General features: G+C 50.3%; 1 protein-coding gene across 1 annotated transcript in view; it reads left to right on the top strand.

Annotated features, from left to right (window-relative positions):
* The window catches only part of L3MBTL1 (l(3)mbt-like 1 (Drosophila)), a 35540-nt gene extending 15109 nt beyond the window's left edge, over positions 1-20431 (top strand). Inside the window, exons 9-25 of the mRNA XM_006839352.1 lie at positions 242-352; positions 806-910; positions 1765-1900; positions 2228-2319; positions 3528-3679; positions 4071-4147; positions 4715-4800; positions 4953-5063; positions 5855-5969; positions 6914-7013; positions 7140-7337; positions 7452-7501; positions 11234-11391; positions 11745-11812; positions 11893-11958; positions 19501-19540; positions 20297-20431. Of these exons, the coding sequence (XP_006839415.1) occupies positions 242-352; positions 806-910; positions 1765-1900; positions 2228-2319; positions 3528-3679; positions 4071-4147; positions 4715-4800; positions 4953-5063; positions 5855-5969; positions 6914-7013; positions 7140-7337; positions 7452-7501; positions 11234-11391; positions 11745-11812; positions 11893-11958; positions 19501-19540; positions 20297-20431 (1800 nt within the window). The remainder of the gene's footprint in view (positions 1-241; positions 353-805; positions 911-1764; positions 1901-2227; positions 2320-3527; positions 3680-4070; positions 4148-4714; positions 4801-4952; positions 5064-5854; positions 5970-6913; positions 7014-7139; positions 7338-7451; positions 7502-11233; positions 11392-11744; positions 11813-11892; positions 11959-19500; positions 19541-20296) is intronic.
* Positions 20432-24677: the final 4246 nt, after the last annotated feature.

The following is a 24677-nucleotide window of genomic DNA, read 5'->3' as shown; positions in this document are numbered from 1 at the left end:
AGAGCTCCACAGCAGTGGTTAGTTGCTGTGTAATCTAAAGTCTTTGTGCTGAAGTGGCTTAGGAGTTGGGTGGTGTGGAGTTTGGTGTAGCTTCAGGTTTGACCCTCTTGTCTGTCACCATCGTGATTGGGTGAGGTCAGGGAGCACCATGTAGTTACAGTCAAAGACTTGTCTCAGCAGTAAAGGTAGAGCCTGGGGGGAAACTGAGAAAGGAATACATCCGGAGTAGCCCAGGGCTCAGTGTGTCTGTCTCCTTCCTCCTGCAACAGGTGAGAAGAAGGAAGGCTGGTCATGGGAGTCCTACCTAGAGGAACAGAAGGCCGTCACTGCCCCTCTCAGCCTCTTCCAGGACGTGAGTTGGACAATTTCTACCGAGGAAGAGCCTGTCTCCCAGGCCAGGGACTCGGCACCAAACTCAGGTCTTCTGGGATTTTCCATGTCCAACTTCCCTCATGGACTGGCAGAATGGAAGGGGGTCCAGAGTAAACAAGGGTACGCTGTAAGGGGCTTCCAGGATGGGAAGAAACCCAGAGGTGGAACACAGGTCTTTTAAATTCCAGTGCCTTTTTGCTCAGCTCTGCACACCAATCTCTCCTTTACTTGGGAAATAGGGAGCCCACATTTGTAGGGGCTCTGGGAGCTCTTCTGCCCTTCACTGGATCTCTGCATTACAGATCCCCAAATAAGCTAACTCCTTGGCAGTTCCTGGCGGGTGGGGCCTCAAGGCAGCACCTTTACCCCAAGCCCACTTGGCATGGATAAGAGTGGATGGAAGCTGTGTGCTCTTCAATCTGTGTGTTGACAGTACCAGGCGGTTACGCAGAACAAGAATGGCTTCAAACTGGGCATGAAGCTGGAAGGCATTGACCCTCAACACCCGTCCATGTACTTCATCCTCACTGTGGCCGAGGTGAGCTGACCACCACGGTAGTCTCTGTGGAATGTTATAACTTCACATCATCCAGTATATGATAGATGACAGAGAGTTTGGGGCCATGGAGAACCTGAACTCAGATGAGAGAGACACTGCCCTGCCCTTGGAAAGCAGTCTAGTAGGGGGGTTAAGTAAACGAAACTATAAGCCGTAGGTGAAGTGTTGAGGGCTGTGATTTTCCTGAATGAGTACATCTTAGTGCTTGGGGAGCCTGAGGAGGAGAGATCCAAGGCTGGAAGTGTTGATGTAGCCAAACAAGTTCCGTGCTTTCTAGTAGCCACAGTTATGCTAGGAGCAGATGAGCACAGCGGTGACTTAGGGGTGTGACAGTTGGTAGCAGGGAGATACAGAGAGTAAGTTCTGCCTGAGGGGGCAGCAAAGAGTGTCCTTTATGAGTCTTGACAGGTGAGTTGGGAATGAGTAAGACATTCCAGGCAGCAGCAGCAAAGTGGGCTCTGGGGGCATGGAATAGGCCACCATATTCCAGAAACTGCCATTAGCTCCGTGAGCACGTGAGGAGCAGCAGGAGAAGGTCACAGAGGAAAGGTGATCAGGAGCCCTGAGGTGTTGCCCAGGGCTGGAAAGGGCAGGGGAACGTCCTAGAGAGTCTTGCACCCAGAATTCTTAGGGATCTTAACAGCTGGGCTGTCATTGTTGGATGGGAGAGTGGGGCAAACATAGGTGAAACTTGGACGTGAAGAAAGGTGGAGATGGGGAGCTGGCATGCTCTAAAGTCCCTCAGACCACCAGGCTGGGCCAGGAGAGGTGAGGGGAGGGAGTGGGGCGTCTGCTGGCATTGGAGTTCCTGTGATTCCCCCTAATGGGACCAGGTGTGTGGCTACCGCCTCCGTCTACACTTTGATGGTTATTCCGAGTGCCACGACTTCTGGATCAATGCCAACTCCCCTGACATTCACCCTGCTGGCTGGTTTGAGAAGACGGGGCACAAGCTGCAGCCCCCCAAAGGTAAGGCCTAGCTGTATTGGGTCACAGGCAGTGAGTCCTTAGGTCCTATCCTTGGTCCATCTCCTAGCTTCACATTTTCTAATCCCTGCTGCCCAGGACTCTGCCCCAGGTCCAGGTTGACCAGAAATCCCAGGGCTTCTGCTTTGGCCTTACCTTTTGAGTGTCCATCAGTTCATGTCCTGCTGCTTACGGGGGCATGCTGGGCATGTTCTAGAGGGGCTGTGGGGTCCTCAGACCTGCCTGATTTTGCTGCTTCCATGGGGTGCCCTCACCTCAGCCCTGCCCCTGTCTACACGACACTCTTTTGTCCCCCCCTGAGGGGCCTAGGTTACAAGGAGGAGGAGTTCAGCTGGAGCCTGTACCTGCGCAGCACAAGAGCTCAGGCTGCCCCCAAGCACCTGTTTGTGAGCCAGAGCCACGTGAGTGCCCCTGAGCGACAGTGACATCCACCCCCTGGGACGAGTCAGACAGGAGCTCATCTGTCAGCGCACCCAGCTTTGTTATGGTCTCATGCTAAATGGGAGAACAGCAAGGCAGGGGCAAGGACCCCAGGGACACTGCTTCCCTCCACAGAAATCCTCTCCTTCCCATGTCCCCTCAGAACCACTGGCCCACTCACTCTCAGCCTGGCACTGACATGTCATCATTCACATAGCCTGGCTGCCTGGCTTTGGTCTGTCCTGCCGTTCTTTGGCAAAGCCTCTCTCCTGGGAGCATCATTTCCCTAACTTCACCCCCCACCCCCCACCTCTCCGCCCCCCCACCAACTTTTGACCAAAGCTGAAACTCTCCCAATCATTCCCAACAGCTCACTGCTTGTCTTTCTCTGTTCAAGACCTCTGGCAGCTTTTCCCAGCACTTATGGTTTCCCCTGTTAGAAATCTGCCACTATCAAGAGACACCGTCCTCTGAGACCTGGGGCTCCACCATCCTGTTGAGCAGTGGCCATTGCTTTCCCACCCAGACCAGTCATACCTGTAGGTAGCTAGTGGGGTCCCACTCACTGCTCTGACAGGTACTACAGACTTTGAGCCAAACCTGTTGAAATCCTCACAGCACTACTGACTAGTACATGGTCCTGGGCAAGTCAGTTCACTGACTTTCCTTCCCCACCACCTGCTACTGACCCACTGCCTCAGCCCAGGCCTGGCCAGGCTTGTGTGAGTAGGGGGAGACTTGGGCTCAGCCTGCCAGATGCTGGGTGAGTGGCTAGCTTTCTGCCAATGACTTTTCTTCTGTCACAAGGCTTCCACTGAGCACACTTAAGTTCCTGAGAGGCTCGGGATGATGATCCTGTCCCCCACTCATGGCTCCCAGGCATGGCTTCTCTTTGCCAGGGAGCTCTAGTCTGGCACTAGGTGGCCTGGCACCAACTGGCAGCAACCGCTTTTTCTTTTTTGAAAGAAAAATTTTGCTGATAGATCTAAACATTTTTATTTGTCATTGTTGTTGAGAATATACACAGCAAAACCTACACCAGTTCACCAGTTTCTACGTGTCGAATTCGGTGACACTGATAACATTTTTTGGGTTAGCAGCCATTCTGACCCTCCCCCAATCACATAAGTCACTGCCCCCAAACTTCCTCTCTGATCTGCTGAGTTGCAGCCCCTCCTCTTGCCCCCAGAGTCCCCCACCCCTGGGCTTCCAGGTGGGCATGAAGCTGGAGGCTGTCGACCGCATGAACCCATCCCTCGTCTGTGTGGCCAGCGTGACCGACGTGGTGGACAGCCGCTTCCTTGTGCATTTTGACAACTGGGATGATACTTACGACTACTGGTAGTGAGAGGGCCCAGATTTGAGCTGGGGGGAGGGGATGGCGGGGGCAGCTGCTTTCGAACCTCAGACATTCCTAATCTTGCTGGGGTGGGCTAGTTGGGGGCAGAGTTGAGTGTCGTGTAGACTTGATCTATGTTGTAAGAAACACAGCTTCATATTAAATGTTGACATCTAAAAATAGTAAGGGTATGCTGAGCAAAGCCCTGTGACTGGGGAGCACCTCTTAGGTGTCATGGTGGTGTCATACTTTCTGGCTCTCTTGCCGGTCACATCAGTCTAACTCTCACTAAGACATAGGATGAGGGTAAGTCTTGAAGCCATGCTGTCATAGGACAGCAGGCCCAGGGCCTCCGAGTTTCACCTGGGACAGTGTGGTATTCTTGGGTTTCAGGTGTGATCCCAGCAGCCCTTACATCCATCCGGTGGGCTGGTGCCAGAAGCAAGGAAAGCCTCTCACCCCTCCACAAGGTGACCGTCCAGTCTGAGCAGATGCCCTTTCCCAGGCCCGGGCCCATCCTCCCTCTCCCCGATCACCTACCAAGACTTCAATACCTGGGGCTTTAGAGTTAGGGTGAGGGGACAGGTACGTCCTGGAGCCTCAGCTCCTTTGCCTGGGAGTTGAGAACCCTGAATATTTGGGGGGATTACGCAAGTCCTGTCAAACCCTGTCCCCACTGAGGTTTCAGGGAAGAATGTTAGATGACCACTCCTACCAGGGAGCTGGGACTCCACAGCTGAGAACCCTTCCCTACAGGATTCTTAGTGTCACAGGCTTAGATAGGGCTAGGGCTGGAGTGGGAGCAACAAGCCCAGAGGGGTCATGGGAGCCAGGGTTCCCAAGTAGCCCCCTGAACTCTCAGGGTGGTGGTGCTGCTGATTTCTAGTGAGTGCCCCCCGTCAGGAGCTCAGTACAAGGCGCTGGCTGTAGTGGTGGAAGCAGGGAGTGTACTCCAGGCACCTCTGCCCTTCCACTGAGCTCTGCCAGCAACACAGTAGCACCTTAGTGGCTAGACACTGTTCTCAACCTTTCCCCAGACTACCCAGACCCTGATAGTTTCTGTTGGGAGAAGTATCTGGAAGAAACCGGGGCTTCTGCTGTGCCTACCTGGGCCTTCAAGGTGGTGAGTTGACTCTCTGGCTTGAGCTCAGGAAGACGTGGCAACACTCAGGAGGAGACTGGGCTCCTCACCTTCCCCCGCTGTGGGCAGGCAGAACACTCAGGCCTCTCCTTGCCTGATCTGGACTTTGGCTGAAGACAGCTCTTTCCCTGCAGCGACCGCCCCACAGCTTTCTGGTCAACATGAAGCTAGAGGCTGTGGACCGCAGGAACCCGGCCCTGATTCGTGTGGCCAGTGTGGAAGATGTGGAGGATCACCGGATAAAGGTGATCCTGGGACTCTGGGGCAGGGATAGTGGACCAGCCAGCTGGGAAGAAAGCTTGGAAACTGGTCTGCAGTGAAAGACTAGCATGAGGCAGACAACCATCTGGGAGGCTGCCCACTGGGGGCAAAGAGCTTCTTCAAACTGGCAGCTGAATATCTCAGCTCTTGTGTTTGCCTCATCTCTGACCTACCTTTGTGGGCAGAGGCAAATCACTTTCCCTCCCTGAGCCGTAACTTTTCATTTCATTTTTCCCCTCGTTCGGAAACTAAGCACACTCATGAGAGCTTGTAAGCCAGCCACTTCGTGCCTTTATAGCACCCCGTGTTTGATAGCCGATGTCTAAATTGCCTGTCCCTGTCAACCCAGTGCACTGAGGAAACAAGCTTGATCCTTGATGTGACGAATCCTTCCATTTGGCTTGGAATTTTGAGCAACCGCAGGCATAAGCAAAAGTACGGTTCATCAAATTGTAGCAATTTACACTTGCTCCCAGTATCAAGCATCTTTAGCTTCATCTGGTTGAGTTCTGAGCCTCAACTTTTTCATGGGTAAAATGGGACTGAGAATCCTTGTCTTGCTCAAGGATTGCTAGGAGATGCCAGTAACTTCATACCTTTAGTCAATGTGGTGGTCCAGAGGGATGGTTCTGGGTGGGAACCCTTGGTTCTTCCAATCCAGGATTATGCTTCTGACAGGCCCCGGGGCTGGGGCGAGCCTCCTGGAGCCTGAGAAGCTCCCAGCTGAGCCGAGCTCCACGAGGAATTTCTGACCTCCAGGGGCCTTCCTCCCCAGCTGCACTTTGATGGCTGGAGCCACACCTACGACTTCTGGATTGATGCCGACCACCCCGACATCCACCCCGTGGGCTGGTGCTCCAAGACAGGACATCCCCTGCAGCCTCCTCTCCGTGCGTAGCCCTGGGATTCCCTGACCCTTTCCCACTGAGAGCTGATCACCCTCCCTTCCTGTCGCTTGTTCAAGGACCTCTGACCACCATGCCCAGGTCTGACACAGGGCTCTGGTGCACCTCATCTTTGCCAGCGATGGGAGCGTCTGTCCCTCAAGTTGTCTGGTTTGAGGGAGTTGAGGGGAAGTGAGTGGCTCATTGGGAGCATATGTTTAGGAGGCAGCCCTATGCCAGGGAGTTGTCTCAGCATCTGATACAGCCACACAGAGTGTGAGTGTGTTGGCTAGGAAAAATGGCACCCTGAGAGAAGACTCGTCCTCCGCATAGGCAGGGACTAGGGTCACACCACTGGACTTTCAGCCCCAGTTCTCATCTTCAAGATTCCCTTGCCTTGGAGTCCTGGTGTGGCACTGTAGGCTAAGTGCAAGGCAGGTGTGAACCACGAGGTTGTCAGACTCACCGGGTGCTCCTCGGAAACCCTATAGTGGGTCGCTATGGGTTGTCATGGACGCGACGGCACTTAACAACAACCTCCCTTCTGCCACCATGCTAGTTCCCCAGGAGTTGTCAGTCCTTCTCTGACATTCTCCTGCAAGCAGGGGCAGAGTCTGGGGAAAAATGATCAAGTTTTAGGAATGAAAATGAGAAAAAAAATACAGAGAATCATCAAGATTGCCCAGTGTGATACAGCTGTGTTCATACCAGCTCAGGCTTGACCTCCCTGCAAAACCACTTTGCCTCAGAGACCAAGGGCCTGGTCTGTATGAGAAGCTAACAGTGGGGCAGGAACTGAGGTGCACAGCAGGAAATGGTGCACAGCCCTGCACAGGGCCCCTGCCCCTGGAGAACTAATTTCTAGGGCTGCCCTTTCCCATGGAAGCTTGCTTGCCCTCTCTTCTCCCCATCCCAGAACTATCTGTTGACTCTCCTTCCTGCTTCTTCAGGACCCAGAGAGCCCAACGCCACATCCCCTGGGGGCTGCCCCGCTCTCAGCTATAAGAGCCTGCAGCACACTAGGACCTCCAAGTACAGCTTCCATCACCGGTGAGTGAGGGGCTTGTGTTCAGGAGTCCACAGGGTCTGTGTTGCACTGATTGGGGCCAGGGTTATGGAAGGAGGGCACAGTGGGGACCGTGCATCCAGCCCAGCTGATGCCTCCTTCTTCTCCAGGAAGTGCCCTACTCCTGGGTGTGACGGTTCTGGCCACGTTACAGGCAAGTTCACTGCCCACCATTGCCTCTCAGGCTGCCCGCTGGCGGAGAGGAACCAGAGCCGCCTGAAAGCGGAGCTTTCGGACTCGGAGGCCTCCACCCGGAAGAGGAACCTCTCAGGCTTCTCCCCAAGGAAAAAGCCTCGCCATCATGGCCGGTGCGGAAGGCAGGGTGTCAGGGCCGGGGCTTCCCTAGGCTTGGGGCCTCTTGGCTTCTTGGGCAAGACCATATGCTGATTTCCCTGCTCTAGACCTGGTCTCTCCTTCTCCAGGATTGGCCGCCCCCCAAAGTATCGGAAGCTTCCTCAGGAAGATTTCCAGAGTAAGTCCCAGTCATCTGACCCCATGTCCTCCACAAAGTGTTCACAGTGGCTGCTCAATAACTTGTGGGATGAATGGCCAGTAGAGTTCTGAGGTGATGGGAGATGGATGGGAGGCTGGGAGGTAGAGCTGTGAGGTACAGCCATGCCCATATCAGTGCTGGTTCCTTCTCCCTGAACATTCTTTCTCACACAGACCAAGAGCGTGCTCTGTGGGTTGCAGCAAAGTCTGTAAGAACCAAGTTCATTCTTAGCCTCACTATGAGTCTGTCGGGGACAGAACCTCTCTGGGCCTCTGGTTCTCCTCTGTGAAGCAGGGTGATGCCTCCCAGCTCTGCTCTTCTCTGCTTCTAGGATTCCTGGGAGGGAGGCCATGACTGTCACTTCCAAGCTGTGTCACTTTGGGCAAGTCACTTGACACTTGATCTTTAGTTTCCTCATGTGAAAGCACAGATAGTATCTGCCTTTCTAGTATCAGTGCTTGAAATAATAGTAGTCTAGTCGCTGCTCCCATTGATCGAAAACCTACCCTAGGCCAGCACTGTGACAGACACTTTACATAAACTCGACCTCTCACAAGCACCTGTAGTGTGGATATTGTTCTCATGAGGCACAGCGGATGAAGTCACTTGTCCAAGGTCACTCAGCTTGTTAAGGCAGAGCTGATACTCAGATTCAGGTGACATCGCTGGTACTAACACACTTGACCTTTAATATCATGTAAATTTGCCCTCACTTGGAAATGATTGTGAGCAAACCCCTGGTGGTTGTGGTTGTGTACTGTGGAGTTACTTCCAATGCATGGTGACCCATGGTGACCCTGTATAGGGCTTCCTGAGGCTTTAAATCTTTATGGGAGCGAGCAACTGGTAGATTCAAACTGCTGACTTGCAGTTAGCAGCCCAGCTCATCATCCACTACGCTACCAGAGCTCCATGAACCAACCCCCTGGTCACAGCAAATTCTTCAACACAATCACCTTTACTTGTTGCATCTGCAGCTGTTAAATCCTTGAAAAGGCTTCAAGCCTTTTCTTGCTCTGAACCAAAACCCACCACTATTGAGGATTTCTGAGACCATAAATCTTTACGGGAGCAGACTGTCTTTCTCCCCCACAGCGGCTGGTGGGTTTGAACCACTTGACGTTTTGGTTTATAGCCAAGTACTTAACCACTGTACCATCAAGACTCCTGTCTTGCACTAAAGTAAGAACCATATGGACCTTGTTCCAGCACACCTATCAGATCTACTTGCAGATACATTCAGGAACTGATCTTGTTCATAACCCAGGGACTGCCTCTATACCAAACGTAAAGCAGCTCCCCCAGATGTCAGTTCACATCATGTCCTCTCAAGGGAGGGGCAGATTGATCCTTCCTCAGGGTGGGGTGTGACCTCATCTCCTGTCTACAGCCGTTTAGCATAGGACCTGACACACAGCAGCGATGCTGGGAGTCTTGCTTCTGTTGGCTGGAATGCACATCCTTCTCAGGCAGCTAGAAGAGAAACCACCTAGTGGGCCACACATTCAGAGCAGGGCCTGAGCTCTTCCAGTTCCTGGGTAATAAATAGAAGCATGATTGAGAGCACAGCCTACTTACTACAGGCTGTGAGACCTTGTGCAAGTGAACCTCTGGCCTCAGCTTCCTTGTCAGTAAACTACAATAATATAGTACCTACCTCGTAAGATGGAGCCCTGATGTGGTGCTGTGGGCAAGTGTGTCAGGCTGCAAAATCGTTTGAACTGCAAGGTTGGTGGTTCAAGTTCACCAGCTGCTCCTTGGAAACCCTACACAGGGTCGCTATGGGTCAGAATCAACTCGACGGCACTTTAACAACAACAACAACGCCTCATAAGATGGGGAGAAGTATAAACAGGATAATTCACATGCTGTGCTTAGCACAGTTACCTGCTGGAATAACTAGTCTTCCTGGCCTCTTGTCTGTCTCCTCGTGCTGCAGTTCCATATTATTTCCTCTCGGGGAAAGCAGGTAATTCCTGCAGCCTCAGACCTGAATCCTCAGAGTGAGGATTCCTAGACCTCTCCTGCTTGACAACTTGGTACCCAGGTCACCTTCCATTGCAGGGCAACATTGTGACCACCAGAGGGTGCTTGCCTCCTGAGTTCATTCTAGAACTAAGCTGTGGAACTGCGGCCTAGAAAGTGAGGAAGGATTTGCCCAAGGCCTGGAGGCACATCAGGACCAGAGCAGGGGCAAGAGTCCAAGTGGGTCAGGGCTCTCCTGCTCCACCAGCCTGCCCTGGCACAGACGGAACACTGGCCATTCTGGGTTGTGTTCCACATGTCTGGGCAGACCTCAGCAGAGGCACCAGGGTTTGCTGGTGAACAGCTCCAGAGGAAGCCAGCTCTGAGTGCGCAGAGGCTGGCTGTGCTCACCCTGCTCATAGAGCCATTGGAGCCCCATGAGGGTCAGCTGTTTGAAAGAACAGGAACTGTTTCTGACCTGCAGTTAGATGGTTTAATAAGAGACCCTAGGTGCCTGTGAGAGCTCGTGTCCTTATGACCAGGGGAAGAATGAGGAGGAGGGAAGCTGCCTGCAAACATGTTCCCCAGCAACCCAAGCCCTGCACCAAGGTGAACCAGACCCAGGGCTTCACAGAGGGAGTCCCTGTGAGGACGCGAGGCCAGCCTTGTGGATGACAAGTATTTGTGATGGTAACTTCATGATGGGAGATGCTGAACACTTCCTAACGTGGTCCTGGGAGGAGCTGGTTTGAGCTATACAGAGGCACCAGGCTCCTTGGTGAGGGTGAAGGTCGGGGAAGAGCTCAGATTTGGGCTGATGAGCAGAGAGGAGACAGAGTCAGAGCTGTCAGTGGGGCTGGGAATGGAATTCCAGAAGTTCTGAATGTGATTGTGAAACACAAGAGAGTCGAGGGGGAAAGCGAGGTCAGTCTGAGACAGGCAGGGAAAGGCCTTTGAGAAGAGGGTCATGGAGGTGCTGTACCCAGCAGTGAGGGGAAGAGCCATCTCTCCGGCACTGAGCAAGCTCCCTAGGCAGCATGTACAGGCTTCTGGAGGTGAGGGAAGCCAGGTTTGTTAGAGCAGCTTGAGGTAAATGTGATACAAGTGGACAAGTGCCAAAGGAAGAAGCATCCATCTTCAGATCCATAGACCTATTTCAAGGCTGGCAGGCAGGAGCCAAAGATTCCAGGAACAGATCAGGAAGCAAAGTGACAGCCAACACGGAGTTGGCAGATAGTCCAGGATCACGTTCTAGGTGCCTGAGTAGGCAAGTGCCAAAGCAGACGAGGCTGATGGAGTAGGGGAGAAAACTGGGGCTTGAGGCCAGAGGGTGGGTTTCGAACTAAGTTGGGTAAGAAAATTGGTTGAATCCCAAAAGAACTTAGGAAAAAAAGGACAAACAGAATAGCTTTTGGTGTCACTGCTAAGCTTGCTTGGATGCTGGGAATTGTTTGGATGTCAGGTATCTAGCAAACGGTGCCTTCTGGGATGCTCTAGTGCCCAGGTGATGAAAAGTGGTCTCCGGAAGCTCACGGGCTCAGACAGGGAGGTAGAGTCATTTCACACAGCTGACCTGGAGTCTGTAAAGTGACGGGCCCACCACCAGAAGCACTGGGTCAGGACTGAGGAGACGTGGGCCACCCTCTTAGCTCTGTCAGAGCACCACACTGTTCTGCCAGCCAGTCTTCCCAGTGGCATGGCTCTGAGCAGACCTTGGGGACCAAATGAGTCCTCTCTGCCTTCCAGACCTCACCACCGATGTTATGCACCAGTCCCTCTTTCTGTCGGCCTTGTCGACCCACCCAGACCGCTCCCTGTCTGTGTGCTGGGAACAACACTGCAAACTGCTGCCGGGAGTGGCAGGCATCTCGGCCTCCACGGTGGCCAAGTGGACCATCGATGAGGTGAGGAGTCAGAGGCCCTTTTTTCTTCTTTTGCTCCTCCCCTGCTTCTCCCCGTCACCACACTCTGGTGGGAGGGCCCAGGAGAGGCCTTCTCTGGCAGAGATGGACAGTGCTCCTACTCATCTCTACTGACCACACTTCTAGTGCCCCCATGGGTGGGGGTGGCAGGTGTTGTTCATCTGGCTGGAAATCCAGCAGGGACGCCAGCTCGTGGGCCCCACCTCAGCTGCCCAGCAGCACAGAGACACAGGACCGTGTTAGGATGGTACGAGAAAGTGATTCCGTCATAGCTCAGAAGGCACCGAGGCCACAGCCCCCAGCTCCTTGTCAATGTGTCTTCTTTGGTCTCCAAGGTCTTCGGCTTTGTTCAGACTCTGACAGGTTGTGAGGACCAAGCACGACTCTTCAAAGATGAGGTAAGGTGCACATGCATAATGGGTGACAGAGAAGGGGTCACTGTGTCCCCCCAGCACTGTCCCCAGCTAGCCACACCTGGATGAGACGAGTCATAGTTACCCACATTTCTGGAGAAAAGCCCATACCAGAGCTTTGGCTAGGAGAACTGGGGTCAGAGCATCCTTAGGGAGAGAAAGTGTTTAGGAGGCAGAATTCTATTCATTCTTCTGCTCTCTGGCCCAGTTTTTTGTTTTCCAAATTTAGCTCCACTAGGAGTCCTGGTGTGGCTCTGTGAGTTAACGCTCCAGACTGCAAAGTTGTTTGAACTGCAAGGTTGGCGGTTCAAGCTCACCAGAAGCTCTTCGGAAACCCTAGACAGGGCTGTTATGGGTGGGAATCGACTCGACAGCACTTCACAACAACAATGACACTCACTAAATTAAAGCATATTTTGAAAAGCAGAGGTATTGCTGTTTGCTGCAGGGCTCCTAACACACAAAATCCAGACCCAAGAGCTTACCAAAGATAAGCAGTGAGTTAGTAGATAAAAGAATGCCAACTTCATAACTTTGGAGAGTCTGCATTTAAATCCTGTTGTTGCTGTTGAGGGCCATTCTCACAGCGACCCTGATTAGGGTTTCCAAGCAGCAGCTGGTGGGTTTGAACCCCCGACCTTGCAGTTAACAGTCCAGTGCCAATCCTACAGCACCACAACAGGATCCTGCATTTAAATCCCAGCTCTGCCAATTTGCACTATTTACTGACTCTTAAGGCAGGGTCTGCCTTCTCTGAAAAGTGGAGATGTAGGGAGCCCTGGTGGATCAGTAGGATAAGCACTGGACTGCTGTCTGCAGGGTCAGTAGTTCAAACCCACCATCCACTCCGAGGGAGAAATGCTTTCTGTTCCCATAAGGATTTACAGCCTCTGAAACCCTATAGAGGATCAGTGTGTGTTGGAATCGACTCAGTGGCAGGGGTCTTGGGTTTTTTGGTGGGTGACATGGTCGTTAAGCATTCAGCTGCTAACCAGGAGATTGACAGCTCCTTGGGAGGATGACCTGGAGAGATGGCAGCCAAGAAAGTGCTGTGGGGCAGTTCTACCCTGTCACATGGATTTGCTCTGAGTGGAAATTGACTCTCTGGCACCTAATCACAACCAAGTGGAGGCAATATGGGTATTGAGCACTGAAAATGACAAATCGTTCATTATACTAGAGTGTCTACTAATCATGTCATTACTATATATAGTAATGGACTCTGGGGTGGCAAGCTAGGATCGGCACTGGACTTTGAACCACAAGGTTAGTGATTCAGACCCACCAGCCGCTCCTTGGAAACCCTAGACAGGGTCATTGAGTCAGAACTGACTCAACGTCCCTTAACAACAGTATTTATTGATGTGTAGCAACATCGTGTTGTATCATTATGTAATATAATTTATCATACCATTCCAGCTCTACAGTAAACGGTAACTAGTTTTCACCCCAAACCTCGTGCTGTCAAGTTTGTTCCGAATCATAGGACAGAGTCGACCCAACTGCCCCACAGGGTTTCCGAGTCTGTAAATCTTTACAGAGGCAGACTACCTCACCCTTCTCCCATGGAACAGGTGGTGGGTTTGAACCATTGGCTTTTCATGTAGTAACTGATCGTTTAGCCGCTGTGCCCCATGACGCCTCTTTTTAAATGCATGTTGTTGTTAAGCACTGTCAAGGTGGTTCTGACTCGTACTGACCCATTATAGGGTTTCTGAGAGTGGTTTTTGGGTTTGAACTGCTGAACTTGCAGTTATCAGTCCAGTGCTTATCCTACAGCACCACACCATGCTTTTTAATGCATGCTGCTGCTCTTCAAGCCATCAAGTCAGTTCTGACTCACAGTGACCCTGTATAGGGTTTCTGAGGTTCTCAGTATTTACAGGAGCATAAGGCCTCATCTTTCTCACACATAGTGGCTAATGGATTCGAACTGCTGTTCTTGTGGTTAGCAACCCAACACATAACCCACTGCACTACCAGGGCTCCTTTAAAGTGCATGTTGTTGTTGTTCAGTGCCATCTAGTTGGTTCCGACTCACAGGGACCCTGTATAGAGTTTCCAAGGAGTGGCTGGTGGATTTGAACCGCAGACCTTACAGCTAGCAGCCCAGTACTTAAACTATGACACCACATGAAGAACAACTGTATTGTGATCCTTGTTGTAGAGTTTGAAACTACAGGAGACCTTCGAGTTTGGCTAGGGCTTCCTTCCAAAGAGAACAGACACCCCTCCTGTGTATCCCATGTGTGGAAACATGTGACTCAGCTGCCTAATCCAGGTCAGATACCGGTAAGAAAGAAGTCTGCTCTCAGCCCCTGTGAAAACCCCCTTACCCAGGGAGACACAGCCAGTTTCCACATACGATCTTCCTTGTGTGACGGAGCTCCCAAACTCCTCCCCACGCCCTGTGCTTTCCTGCCTTCTGGGCTGGTAACCTTATCAAAACTTGTCCAGAGTTTAATCCTGTGTTCCAGATCTTCTGACCAACACAGAACACACTGGGCTGCTTCCTAGCTGTTTTATATTGAGGTATAGTATCCATATAATGAAATGGCCAGATCTTAAAAGTACAATTCCACAAGTTTTATCAAAAATATGCACCCTGAACCCAACTCCTCAGTCAAGACACAGAACATTTCCATTAACGTCAGCAAGTTTCTTGGTGCCTTTTAGTCAGTCTCTTGTCCCATAGACAACCACTGTTGTACTCTCTAGTGCCCTAGATTACTTTTGCCTGTTCTTGAACTCATATCAGTGGAATCATACAGACATGTATTATTTCTGTGCTGTGTCTTTTTGCTCAATCTAATGTGTTTTCGTTTCATCCATGCTGCATGTCCAGCACAGTTCATTTTCATTGCTGAGTGTAGTTTCGTTTTACAAAAAACCCCCACGGTTTTCTTGTTAATGGAGATTTGGGATGTGTTCTCTTTCCCTAACTTTGAACACCCCTATATTTTATTTAGCAGAATATGGTTTGCATTAGCTTTATAATCGCCACACGACACCAATTGGGAGTTCATGAACACACCCCACCCCCCCAAGTGCTTTTGACATCAACTTCAAACCAAGTTTTCCAGTATGTACCCGTACCACTGGGTAATATAAAGCTTTACAGTTATCCCTATTAAATGCTACTTTGTTGGTTTCGTAGTCTCATTGTTTTAAATCTTGATTCTTTCATTTATGATTATCAATAAGCCTTCTGTGTTTTCATCCAAGTCTCCAACATGCAGTCTCCATGAGTCAGAACAGAGCTCTGTGACCATTAGAGAACTACCTTTAGACTGACAACTGGCCACAAGGCTTGTCTGTTGGAGTACATTGTCACTCAGCTGTCTGCACAGCCACTAAAGACCTGGGTCCTCCCAGCCCGCCCTGGCTGTGTCTCCCAGGAGCAGCTGCTGCTTGTCACCTTGGTTCAGCATGGTCTATGATACAAATAAGCAACATCACAGAGGGTCTCATAGTGGAGCAGGACCTTAGTGGGGACCGAGGATAACCGTTCTCCCAGGATCTGGTCCTCATCATCCATTCCCCAGGCAGGACCTTTCTGACTGAGCCTTCCAGGATTTTGGTCAAGATGCTCTGCAGGGACTTTCAGAGCACAGTAGTAGATACCTGGTTTTTTAGATTGTCTAGGCCACAGCTCTTGTAAGTTTATTTAATTGATTCAGCAAATAATTGCCATCAGTCCTCTGTATCTGCAGGTTCAACCAGCCATGGATCGAAAATTGGCGGGGGAGGCGGCTGAGGAGGAAAGACTTAACAAAAGTTATTAAGTGGTCAAAGCAATCCCTCAAAAGTTAAGAGGGGACGAAAGTGATATCTGCATAGCATTTGCATGGTATTAGGTGTTATAAGTAATGTCGAGATGATTGGACATATATAGGAGGCTATGCATAGGTTAAATGCAATATACCTCATTTTATATGAGAATTTGGTATCCATGGGGTGGGGGGTCCTAAGGAACTCTGGTAATGCAGTGGTTACAAGTAGGGCTGCTAACATCACAGTCAGCAGTTTGAAACTACCAGCGGTTCCGCAGGAGAAAGATGAGACTTGCTGCTCTCGTAAAGATTCACAGCCTTGGAAACCCTATATAGGGTTGCTGTGAGTCAGAACTGACTCTACGACACACCACCACCACCATGGGGTTCCTGGAACCGATTCCCTGTGGATACCGAGGGACGACTATATTGATAGCTGCTCTGTGCCTGGCCCCATAAAAGCTGATGAGGATAGACAATAGACACACAGAAGAAGAGATCGCTGCCTAGACGGGAGACAGAATTGTACATTGCTGCCTCTGGTGGTGTGGTAAGAGCTGACAGGTGTGTGGCAGGTGTAGCAGGAGCTCGGAGGAGGAGGTGGACAGGGGAGCCAGCGGTGCAGCTGGATAAACACTGAAAACTTCCTTCTCTTTGAATGGACGCCTTATGGACCTCACCACTGTGTTGTGATAGCATAAAAGTCTCCTCAGTCAGGTCTTGACAGAACCAGTTAGATCATAGCTTGGCCTGTGGTAATCTTTCCTCATGTATGTGTTTAAGGATCTATTCAGGTTACTTCAGTCTGGGTCCTGTTCCGTCCTACCCACAACACTGGACCATTACTTAGGGTGGGTAGATGATTGCATTTGGCTCACTGAATTAATTTTCTTCTTGATTTCTTCTGCCTTCTAGGTCAGGACATGGCCTTTTTTCTGATCTTATCTCATACACCACCACCACCACCCGCCACACACACATTCAGGCACACTCCTGATACTACACATAGGGCATTTATAAATTGTGCGTGTTCGGAGATATTTCCAGCCATCTTCTTACAGATGTCTCAAATTGCGGACCCTCCAGTCTTTGTTTTGAGGAAGCCAGAACCTGGAGCTCTGCAAAGGTGATGGTAAGAAATCTCCAGGTGGTGCACAGGGTCCCACACCAATGGGTTCTCTGAATGATAATAAATCAATTCATGCAAAAATCCACAGTTCATACTTCACTAGGCCTAGGATTCCTTTCCTTCACATTTTGAACTTGAAGAGGTCAAGACCTTTGGTCATGTGGGTGATCCCCCCAGCTTTCTGGACCAGTGTATGTGATTCAGTGGGGCCACTGTCTTGGTTCCCCAGTGCTGGCCGCTATGACAGAAATACTACAGAACAGAACATTGATTCTCCCACAGTCTGGGAGGCTAGAAGTCCGAACCCAGCACTGGCACAAGGTCCTTGTCTCCTTTCAACATCTGTAGAACCAACATCCATGTGTCTTGTCATCATCTTTCCCTGGATCTAGGAGCTTCCCAGTGCAAGGACCCCAGGTCAAAGGACACACTCCACTCCTGGCTCTTCTTGTGGTAGTAGGTTCCCCTTCTCTGACCATTTCTCTCTCCTTTTATCTCTTGTAAGAAAAAAAGGTATTGCAGGCCATACTCCTTGGGATCTCCCTTCCATGGGATCAGATCCTGATGGAATTAAGAATGGTCTTTTCCCCTGCTTGAAAGCAGCAGTCAAGAAATCAAACGACGTATTGCATTAGGCAAATCTGCTGCCCAAGACTTCTTTAAAGTGTTTAACAGCAAAGATGTCAGCTTGAGGACTAAGGTGCGCCTGACCCAAGTCATGGTAATTTCAATAACCTCATATGCATGTGAAAGCTGGACAGTGAATAAGGAAGACCATAGAAGAATTGATGCTTTTGAGTTCTGGTGTTGGAGGAGAATATTGAAAGTGCCTTGGGCTGGAGAAGGATATCATGTTTGGTAAGGTGAAGGGTCACAGAAAAAGAGAAAGACCCCCAGCAAGATGGATTGGCAAAGTGGCAGGATCAGTGGGCTCAAGCATGGCAACAATTGTGAGGTTGGCCCAGGACTGGGCAGTTTTTCGTTCTGTTGTGCACAGGGTCGCTATGAGTCAGTACCAACTCAATGGCACCTAACAACAATCCCCCCTTAATCCTCTTACTGGTTCATCTCATCAGCTCACATCATGGGGGGAAGAATCATCACATACCTGTTGAACCACTGAGAATTACGACCCAGCCACGCTGACACAGATTTTGAGGGGGACACAGCTCAATCCATGAAAGCCACTGAGAGGGAGCCCCACAGCCTGACTAGCACACAGCCTCTGGACCTGGGTGTATCAGTCCAGGGTCAGCAGGGTGGATAAGCTCTGGTGCTTCTGGTAGACCTAGCTAATTCAGTGGAGCTTGTTGAACTGAGAGAGCTCTGTGAAGGACGGAAGCCACCACGGAAGTGGGCAGCTCTGAATACTGGAAGAAGCACTGGGGTTCAGTACGCTGGCTGTGGGAAGGACCTGCAGCCAGGCATGTCAGAGAGAGTCAAGGTCCAAAGGCAGAAAACTCCCAGTGATAAGACAGATCTGTAGCTCAGCTGGCACTGCAGCTGAGTGTGAAGTGGTGGGCAGAGTCAGACTCTGGAGACAGCACCCACTGAGCCGCATGAATTGTGTGCCCAGCATACACTGTGATTAAGAGCACAACTCTTGAATCACACTTAACAAGCCGGGTTTACGTTGAGCAAATTCCTTAGCCTGTCTTATGATTTATAAAGTGGGGTATGGGTGCTGCTGGTACTCCCTCATAGGGTGATTGTGAAGAGTTGATGGAAAGTATGTGGAACATAAGTACTGTTGTGTACCGTCTAGTTGATTCTGACTTACAGAGACCCTGTGTCGGGTTTCTCTGGTAGTGTGATTACAAGTCGAGCTGCTAATCTCACAGTCAGCAGTTTGAAACTACCAGCTGATCTGTGGGAGAAAGATGAGGCTTGCTGTTCCCATAAAGATTTACAGCCTCGGAAGCGTTATTCAGGGCCTCTATGAGTTGGAATCAACTCCATAGCACATCACCACCACCATAGGAGGTTTCTACCAGAAACCATAGGGTTTCTGAGAGTGGCTGATGGGTTTGAACAACTGATCTTGTGATTACTAGTGCCACACCAGGGCTCTGCAAGTACTAGTGTTAAGTGCTGTCGAGTTGGTTCCAACCCGTAGAGACCCTGGAAAGGGTTTCCAATGCGGGACTGGTGAGCTTGAATCACCGGCCTTGCAGTTCAAACCAACATTGCAGCCCAGCGCATTAACCCACAGCGCCACATCAGGACTCCATAGGAAGAACTGTGGTGTTGTTAAGTGCCATCGAGTCGGTTCCAACCCATAACAACCCTGTATAGGGTTTCCGAGGAGTGGCTGGTGAGCTTAAACTGCCGACCTTGCAATTCAAACGGCTTTGCAGTCTGGCGCATTAACCCACAGCACCACACCAGGACTCCATAGAAAGAACTATGTTGTTGTTGTTAAGTGCCGTGGAGTCGGTTCTGTACAGGGTTTCCGAGGCTGTAAATCTTTACGGGAGCAGAACGCCTCAGCTTTCTCCCGCGGAAACCGCTGGTAGTTCAAACTGCTGACCTTGCGGTTCACAGCCTGATTCGTAACCACTACGCTACCAGAGCTCCTAGGAAGAACTATAGAAGTCTCTTATTTGCTGTTGATTATTGAAGGTTGGTCGTAAGTACAATGACACTCTCCTCAAAGGTGGGGTTGCAGTGCTCAGAGTAGGACGTTCTTCAGCCAAATGATGTGCCCAGTCAAGCGCCCCCTGCTGGCAGACATGGCCCCGTTTACCCCTCCTACCCTGACTTCCTTTGCCCCCAGCCCCACACAGCCTCCCCCACCAGCCCTCTTCATCTCCCATGTATTGCTTTACATTTCTTAAATAGCATCGAGTCTAGGTAAGTTCCCTCTCTTTTTTCCCTTATTTCATGACATTGAGAAAGGTCTTGAAGCATGCGCCCTTTTGGTTTGTCTTTGTGGTGTCGCTTAAGTCTTTATGCTAAAAGGTAGATATAAAGGTTTGGATAAAATGAGCTTCAGTTTCTCTGTCTTTGGGGGCAAGAAGAAAAGCTCAACGGTGGTACTGCGAACTTGACATTGCATCACCCTGACATGCGCACAGTGTCTGCTTGTCTCCCTCATAGTGCCACTGACCTTGAGCAGTGGGTTCGTGTGGGGACAGGACCAGCAGGAGGACTCCAAAGACATTTTGCAAATAGTTGTTAAGTGCCATCAAGTCGGTTCTGACTCAGAGTGACCCAGTATAGGGTTTCCAAGGACCAACTGGTGGGTTAGAACTGCCAGCCTGTGGTTAGCAGTCCGGTGCTTCTCCTATGGTACCACACCAGGACTCCTTTGCAAATAGAAACGCTGCCATTCAGCCCAATCAGCAGAAAGAGAAAAAGAGCAAGGGGAAGCCAGTGAATCTCACCTTCTCTGTCACCATTGCTGTCTTCCTTTTTCTCCTTTCTCCTTCCCTTTCTCTTCCTCTACCCCTCTTCCTTCCCTTCCCCCCTATTTACCCTTTGCTCCAATGACCCCCCCACTCCCCATGCACACCCCTCCCCTTGACCCATTCCACCTTCTCCACTTTCTACCTTCCTCCCCAACCCCTCAGATGATTGACGGCGAGGCCTTCCTTTTGCTGACGCAGGCGGACATTGTGAAGATCATGAGCGTTAAGCTGGGCCCAGCCTTGAAGATCTATAACTCCATTCTCATGTTCAAAAATGCCGATGACACCTTAAAGTGACTGGCTCAGGGCAGGGCCATCCTGCAGCCCTCCCGAGCCTTCCTCAGCAACTGATGACTTCTGTATCCCACCTGAGCACAAACCACCGCCCACACCCACCATATCCCTGACCTGGTCCTCCTCTCCAGGACTGCTTCCTCAATAGTGCATGGGAGCACAGGGGCCTGGGAGGGGAGAGTCTTCAGCTCGTTGGCCCCCAGGCCCAGTGGCAAAGGTGTATCTGGGCACAGGGACCATTACTGATGCAGGAAGTTGGAGGTGCCCTACAGCTGTGGGAGCCCCACATCTCCAGCCACCTTGTTTTATCACCGAAGGATCTTTTCTTTAGTAGTTGGGACCAGTCTGAGGCCTGTTTCTCTGGCATTTTTACGTACTTTTACTCCTAGAAAGGATAGGATATGACCCTACTGTAAATTTCTTGAGTCATAGAAATAGCTTCACTTTTTCTGTTTGATGGTTTTGTTGCCCTCATTCTGCCTGGTTCCCTGGGCAGTATCCTCAGCCAGACCTGTTGGAAACTCGTTTTCCTAGACGCCACTGAGAGTCTGGCTGGGCCAAGATGCCTTCTATTATGCCCAGTTCTGGACCACTTGATTTAGTGTCTCAATCCAAGTCCCAGTTCCAGGCAGAATGAATAAGCAGGTAGAGGATTTGCAGCTGGCGGAGGCTGAGGTTTTGGTGATGATTCCAACACATCTAACTGTTGGGTCAGAGGAGGAGAAGCCCAATGGGTGACTAGGTCAGGAAGTCAGCCCAAGGGCAATCAGACAATCTCTGGGTCTTTGGCTAGAGAGACAGCGCCTATGGGCATGGTGACCCTCAAATCTCAGCACAGCCTCCTCTTCAGTCCTGGGTTTCAGCTGTGGTGCTACACATGCAGGGGTGAGAGCCCCAGGCAGCCAGGCCTCCTGTAATGAGAATGTAGCATTCTGTCTAGCAGGCACACACCTGTCCCTTACATGTCTGCTGCTTACTCTTGAGAAGTTTTACAAAGGCCACTTGAAGTTGGCAAGGGGAATTTTTCTGTCTCTGAATTCCCTAGGTCCCTTACAGTCGTCCTTACCACTCTCCCTCGTTGTTGCGCTGCCAGCCAGGTCCCTACTGGTTCTGAGACTTGGACCTCTTTGTCTGGTAGGGGCCCAGCCTCTGCTGAGCCACTGCCAAACCTGTTTCCCAGGCACCAGTTTCTGAGAAGCAGCCTGGGTGGTAAGGGCCAGAGACCTGTGCAGGTGCCAGCCCCACATGGAGGTGAGCAACTGCCAAGCGAGCTGCGGTGCTCCAGGTGCTGAGGGGGCCTGCAGGCATAGGGCCATGGGGTCCTTCCCTAGAGCCCTCCTTTCAGTCATGTGATGTATGTGTATATGCGGGTGTGTGGAGGACATGGTCGGAAGTGTTGGACAGGGTGCAGATGCAAGGCTTGGTGTTGGGGAAATGTCAAGGGCTATTCTTGTGAAAATAGGAAACTTTCATTTCCCTTAGAATTGAGAAAACCAAAGCTCGATTGGTTTCCTGCCACAGCCCAGCAGGGCCTCTCTCATGCATAGGCCCTGGCAGCTCTGCCCCTAGCTGGACTCCCACAGGTGCCCCTCTCCTCTCAGCCCTTAGAGGTGGATCTAAGCACAACCTACCAGGGAGCTAAGTGGACAAGCCATGGGGTGAGGGCTGAGTTTTCAGAGGCTCCCCTGATGCCCCTTGACCAAGAGTAAAGAGGAGTAAGCCTGAGCCCCTCTCTCCTCTTGGTTACCTGGGCAAACTCTAGCAGCTCTCCCGCCTGCAGTGTGCTTCTCCACAAGATGAGAAATGCTCACCTGCTTTGTGATGTGAGCAGATGACAGCAGGTCCTGACAGCTGGTGCTATGGGGTCTGGCCAGCTTCTCAGGAGAAGGATCCACATAGACTTTGCCTCATGGATCTGCCAACCATGCTTCTTGATGCTTGCCTAAGAGCAAGGCAAGATGGACCTCGGGCCTCCAAACTTTGAGGCCTCAGCACTTTTTGCACGAATGTCAGCCTCTTTAGAAATAAACCAAATCACAAAAAGTGAAAAGAAATCTCCCTTCTGCCCACCCCATTGTCCTTCCACCCCCACCCTGTCTCCAGATGAAATCACTGCACCTTGACCTTAGGAGAGGCATAAGGGAGGGAGTTGGTGGCATTTCCTGGTGCCCATATGCCCTCTGCCCTGTTCTCCAAACTTACACTTTGGCCTCACCCAGCCCTTTGTCCAGCCCAGCCCTGGTCTAGGGCAGAAAGGGCCTTCCTGTTTGATTTCTGAAGCTGAGGGAATGACCCCAAGTTGGGAAAGGAAGCCTCTTTGCACTTTTCATTCATAAGCACTTTGGTGGGGTTACGTTATTTGTATGGCTTCGTGTGTGTGTGTATGTGTGCGTGCATACGTATGCGTGAGCACATGTTCTTTAAGAGAATCCTCCGGTTTAAGCTAAATCGACTTGTGAATAATCTGTGTCTTACTGTACACAGAAGGGAAAAAAGTTAAAAACAGACGTGGTGTGTTTTGTCAGTCTTCTGAAATAGCATAAATAAACGTGAACAACCCAACTGAATGATTTGCAGCCAGCATCTGTTTCTGTTTTTGTAGTGAAAGCATCAAAGTGATGATCAATAAGGCCATTACTGAAGAGATGAATTAAAAGTCCCCAAGGATCTGATTTTTGTATTGTCCTAAAGTAGGAAGCAAAGGATAAGGATAAATGGGAATATTTGTCTGGGTTAAAAAGCGTAAACAGTGGAAACCCCCAGGGTTCATGTGAAAGAACCATTTTTATAAATGTACAAGAGTAGAAAATTCAGTGAAGTCTTCACTTTTTGAGCTTCAAACTTTCAGGTGGGGAGATGTCAAGCTGAATCAATAGAACAGAGCAGGCAGAAATGCCATGTTCGGTGACTTCAACACCTTTCTTGTCATTACCCTAGTTCCTTTGTCCTGCTGTCCTTGCAGACCACTCATCTAGAATACCAATCACGGCTCTCCAAGAGCCGGTCTTTTTCACACTTTGATCAAAACATTTATGACAGCAGTGCCATGGTGGACTTAACATGTCTAGCCTCAGTGTAAACACTCAGAGCTGTCCAGGGTTCAGCTCTTTCCGTGGACAGCTCTGACTTCCTTTTTGATGCTCTTCAAGCCCCTATCCCACTAGCTCCCGTTTCATTTCAATAGATGTTCTTATAATTGGCATTAGAGAGAAAACGGAAGTCACCAGAAGGAACATGCCCCAGCTTCCTGCCACATCTACAGATCTACCCCCACCCATATCCATCCTACCTTCTCCTTCCTGTTACAACAGAGGAGATGACCCATCTACTTACCAGAAGCTAATTCTCTACCAGCTATGGCGGCCATAAAAATAAAAGGAACATTATAAGACAAAAAGAGCTCTTGGAAATTTAAGATGTGATTGTTGTTAAGTGCTGTTGAGTCAGTTCTGACCCATAGCGGCCCTGTATAGGGTTTCCGAGGAGCAGCTGGTGACCTGAACTTCAGGCCTTGCAGATCAAACCAACCTTGCACTCCAGCACATTAATCTGCAGCGCTACTCCAGGACTCGAAGATGTGATTGCAGAGATCAAATTCAACACAAGGGTTGAAAGATAGTGCTGAGGATATCACTCAGAAAGAATATAAAGACAATAAGGTGAAAAATAGGAAAGACAAATGGGACTGCAACCAATGTTAATATTGTTGTTAAGTTCCACTGAGTTGGTTCCTGAGGAGCATGGTTTCTGGTTTCTGAGGAGCATCTGGTGAGCTTGAACAACTGACCTTGAGGTTGAAACTGATCTTGAGATCTAGAGCTTATCCTACAGCATCACACCAGGATACCATGTTAATATGCAACTAATAGGAATTCTTATAAGAGAAAACAGAGTTACGTAAAACAAAAATATTTAAAAAGGAAAATGAAATTTCCCAAAGCTGGAAGAGCAGCTTCTAGATTGAAAGGTCCCATTGAATGTCCCACTCAATGGATACAGAGGAATAACACCAAGCGACACTTGTGCAATGTCAGAGCAATGAGAACAAGAGAAGATCCCAAAAACTTCCAGAAAGAAGAAAACAGGTCTCATCCAAAGAAATGTGAATTGGAAGAGCATCTCACTCTTCAATAGCCATGCTGGAAATGAGATGATAAATAATGTCTTCATAATTCCAATGGAAAAATGATTTCCACATCAACATTCTGTACCCAGCCAAATTACCAATCAAGTGTGAAGGTGGAACATT

This window comes from Chrysochloris asiatica, unplaced genomic scaffold (assembly GCF_000296735.1).
Source record: "Chrysochloris asiatica unplaced genomic scaffold, ChrAsi1.0 scaffold00023, whole genome shotgun sequence".
Classification (NCBI taxonomy): domain Eukaryota; kingdom Metazoa; phylum Chordata; class Mammalia; order Afrosoricida; family Chrysochloridae; genus Chrysochloris; species Chrysochloris asiatica.
Note: the sequence above shows the minus strand (reverse complement) of the source record. Positions and strands in the feature narration are given on the sequence as shown.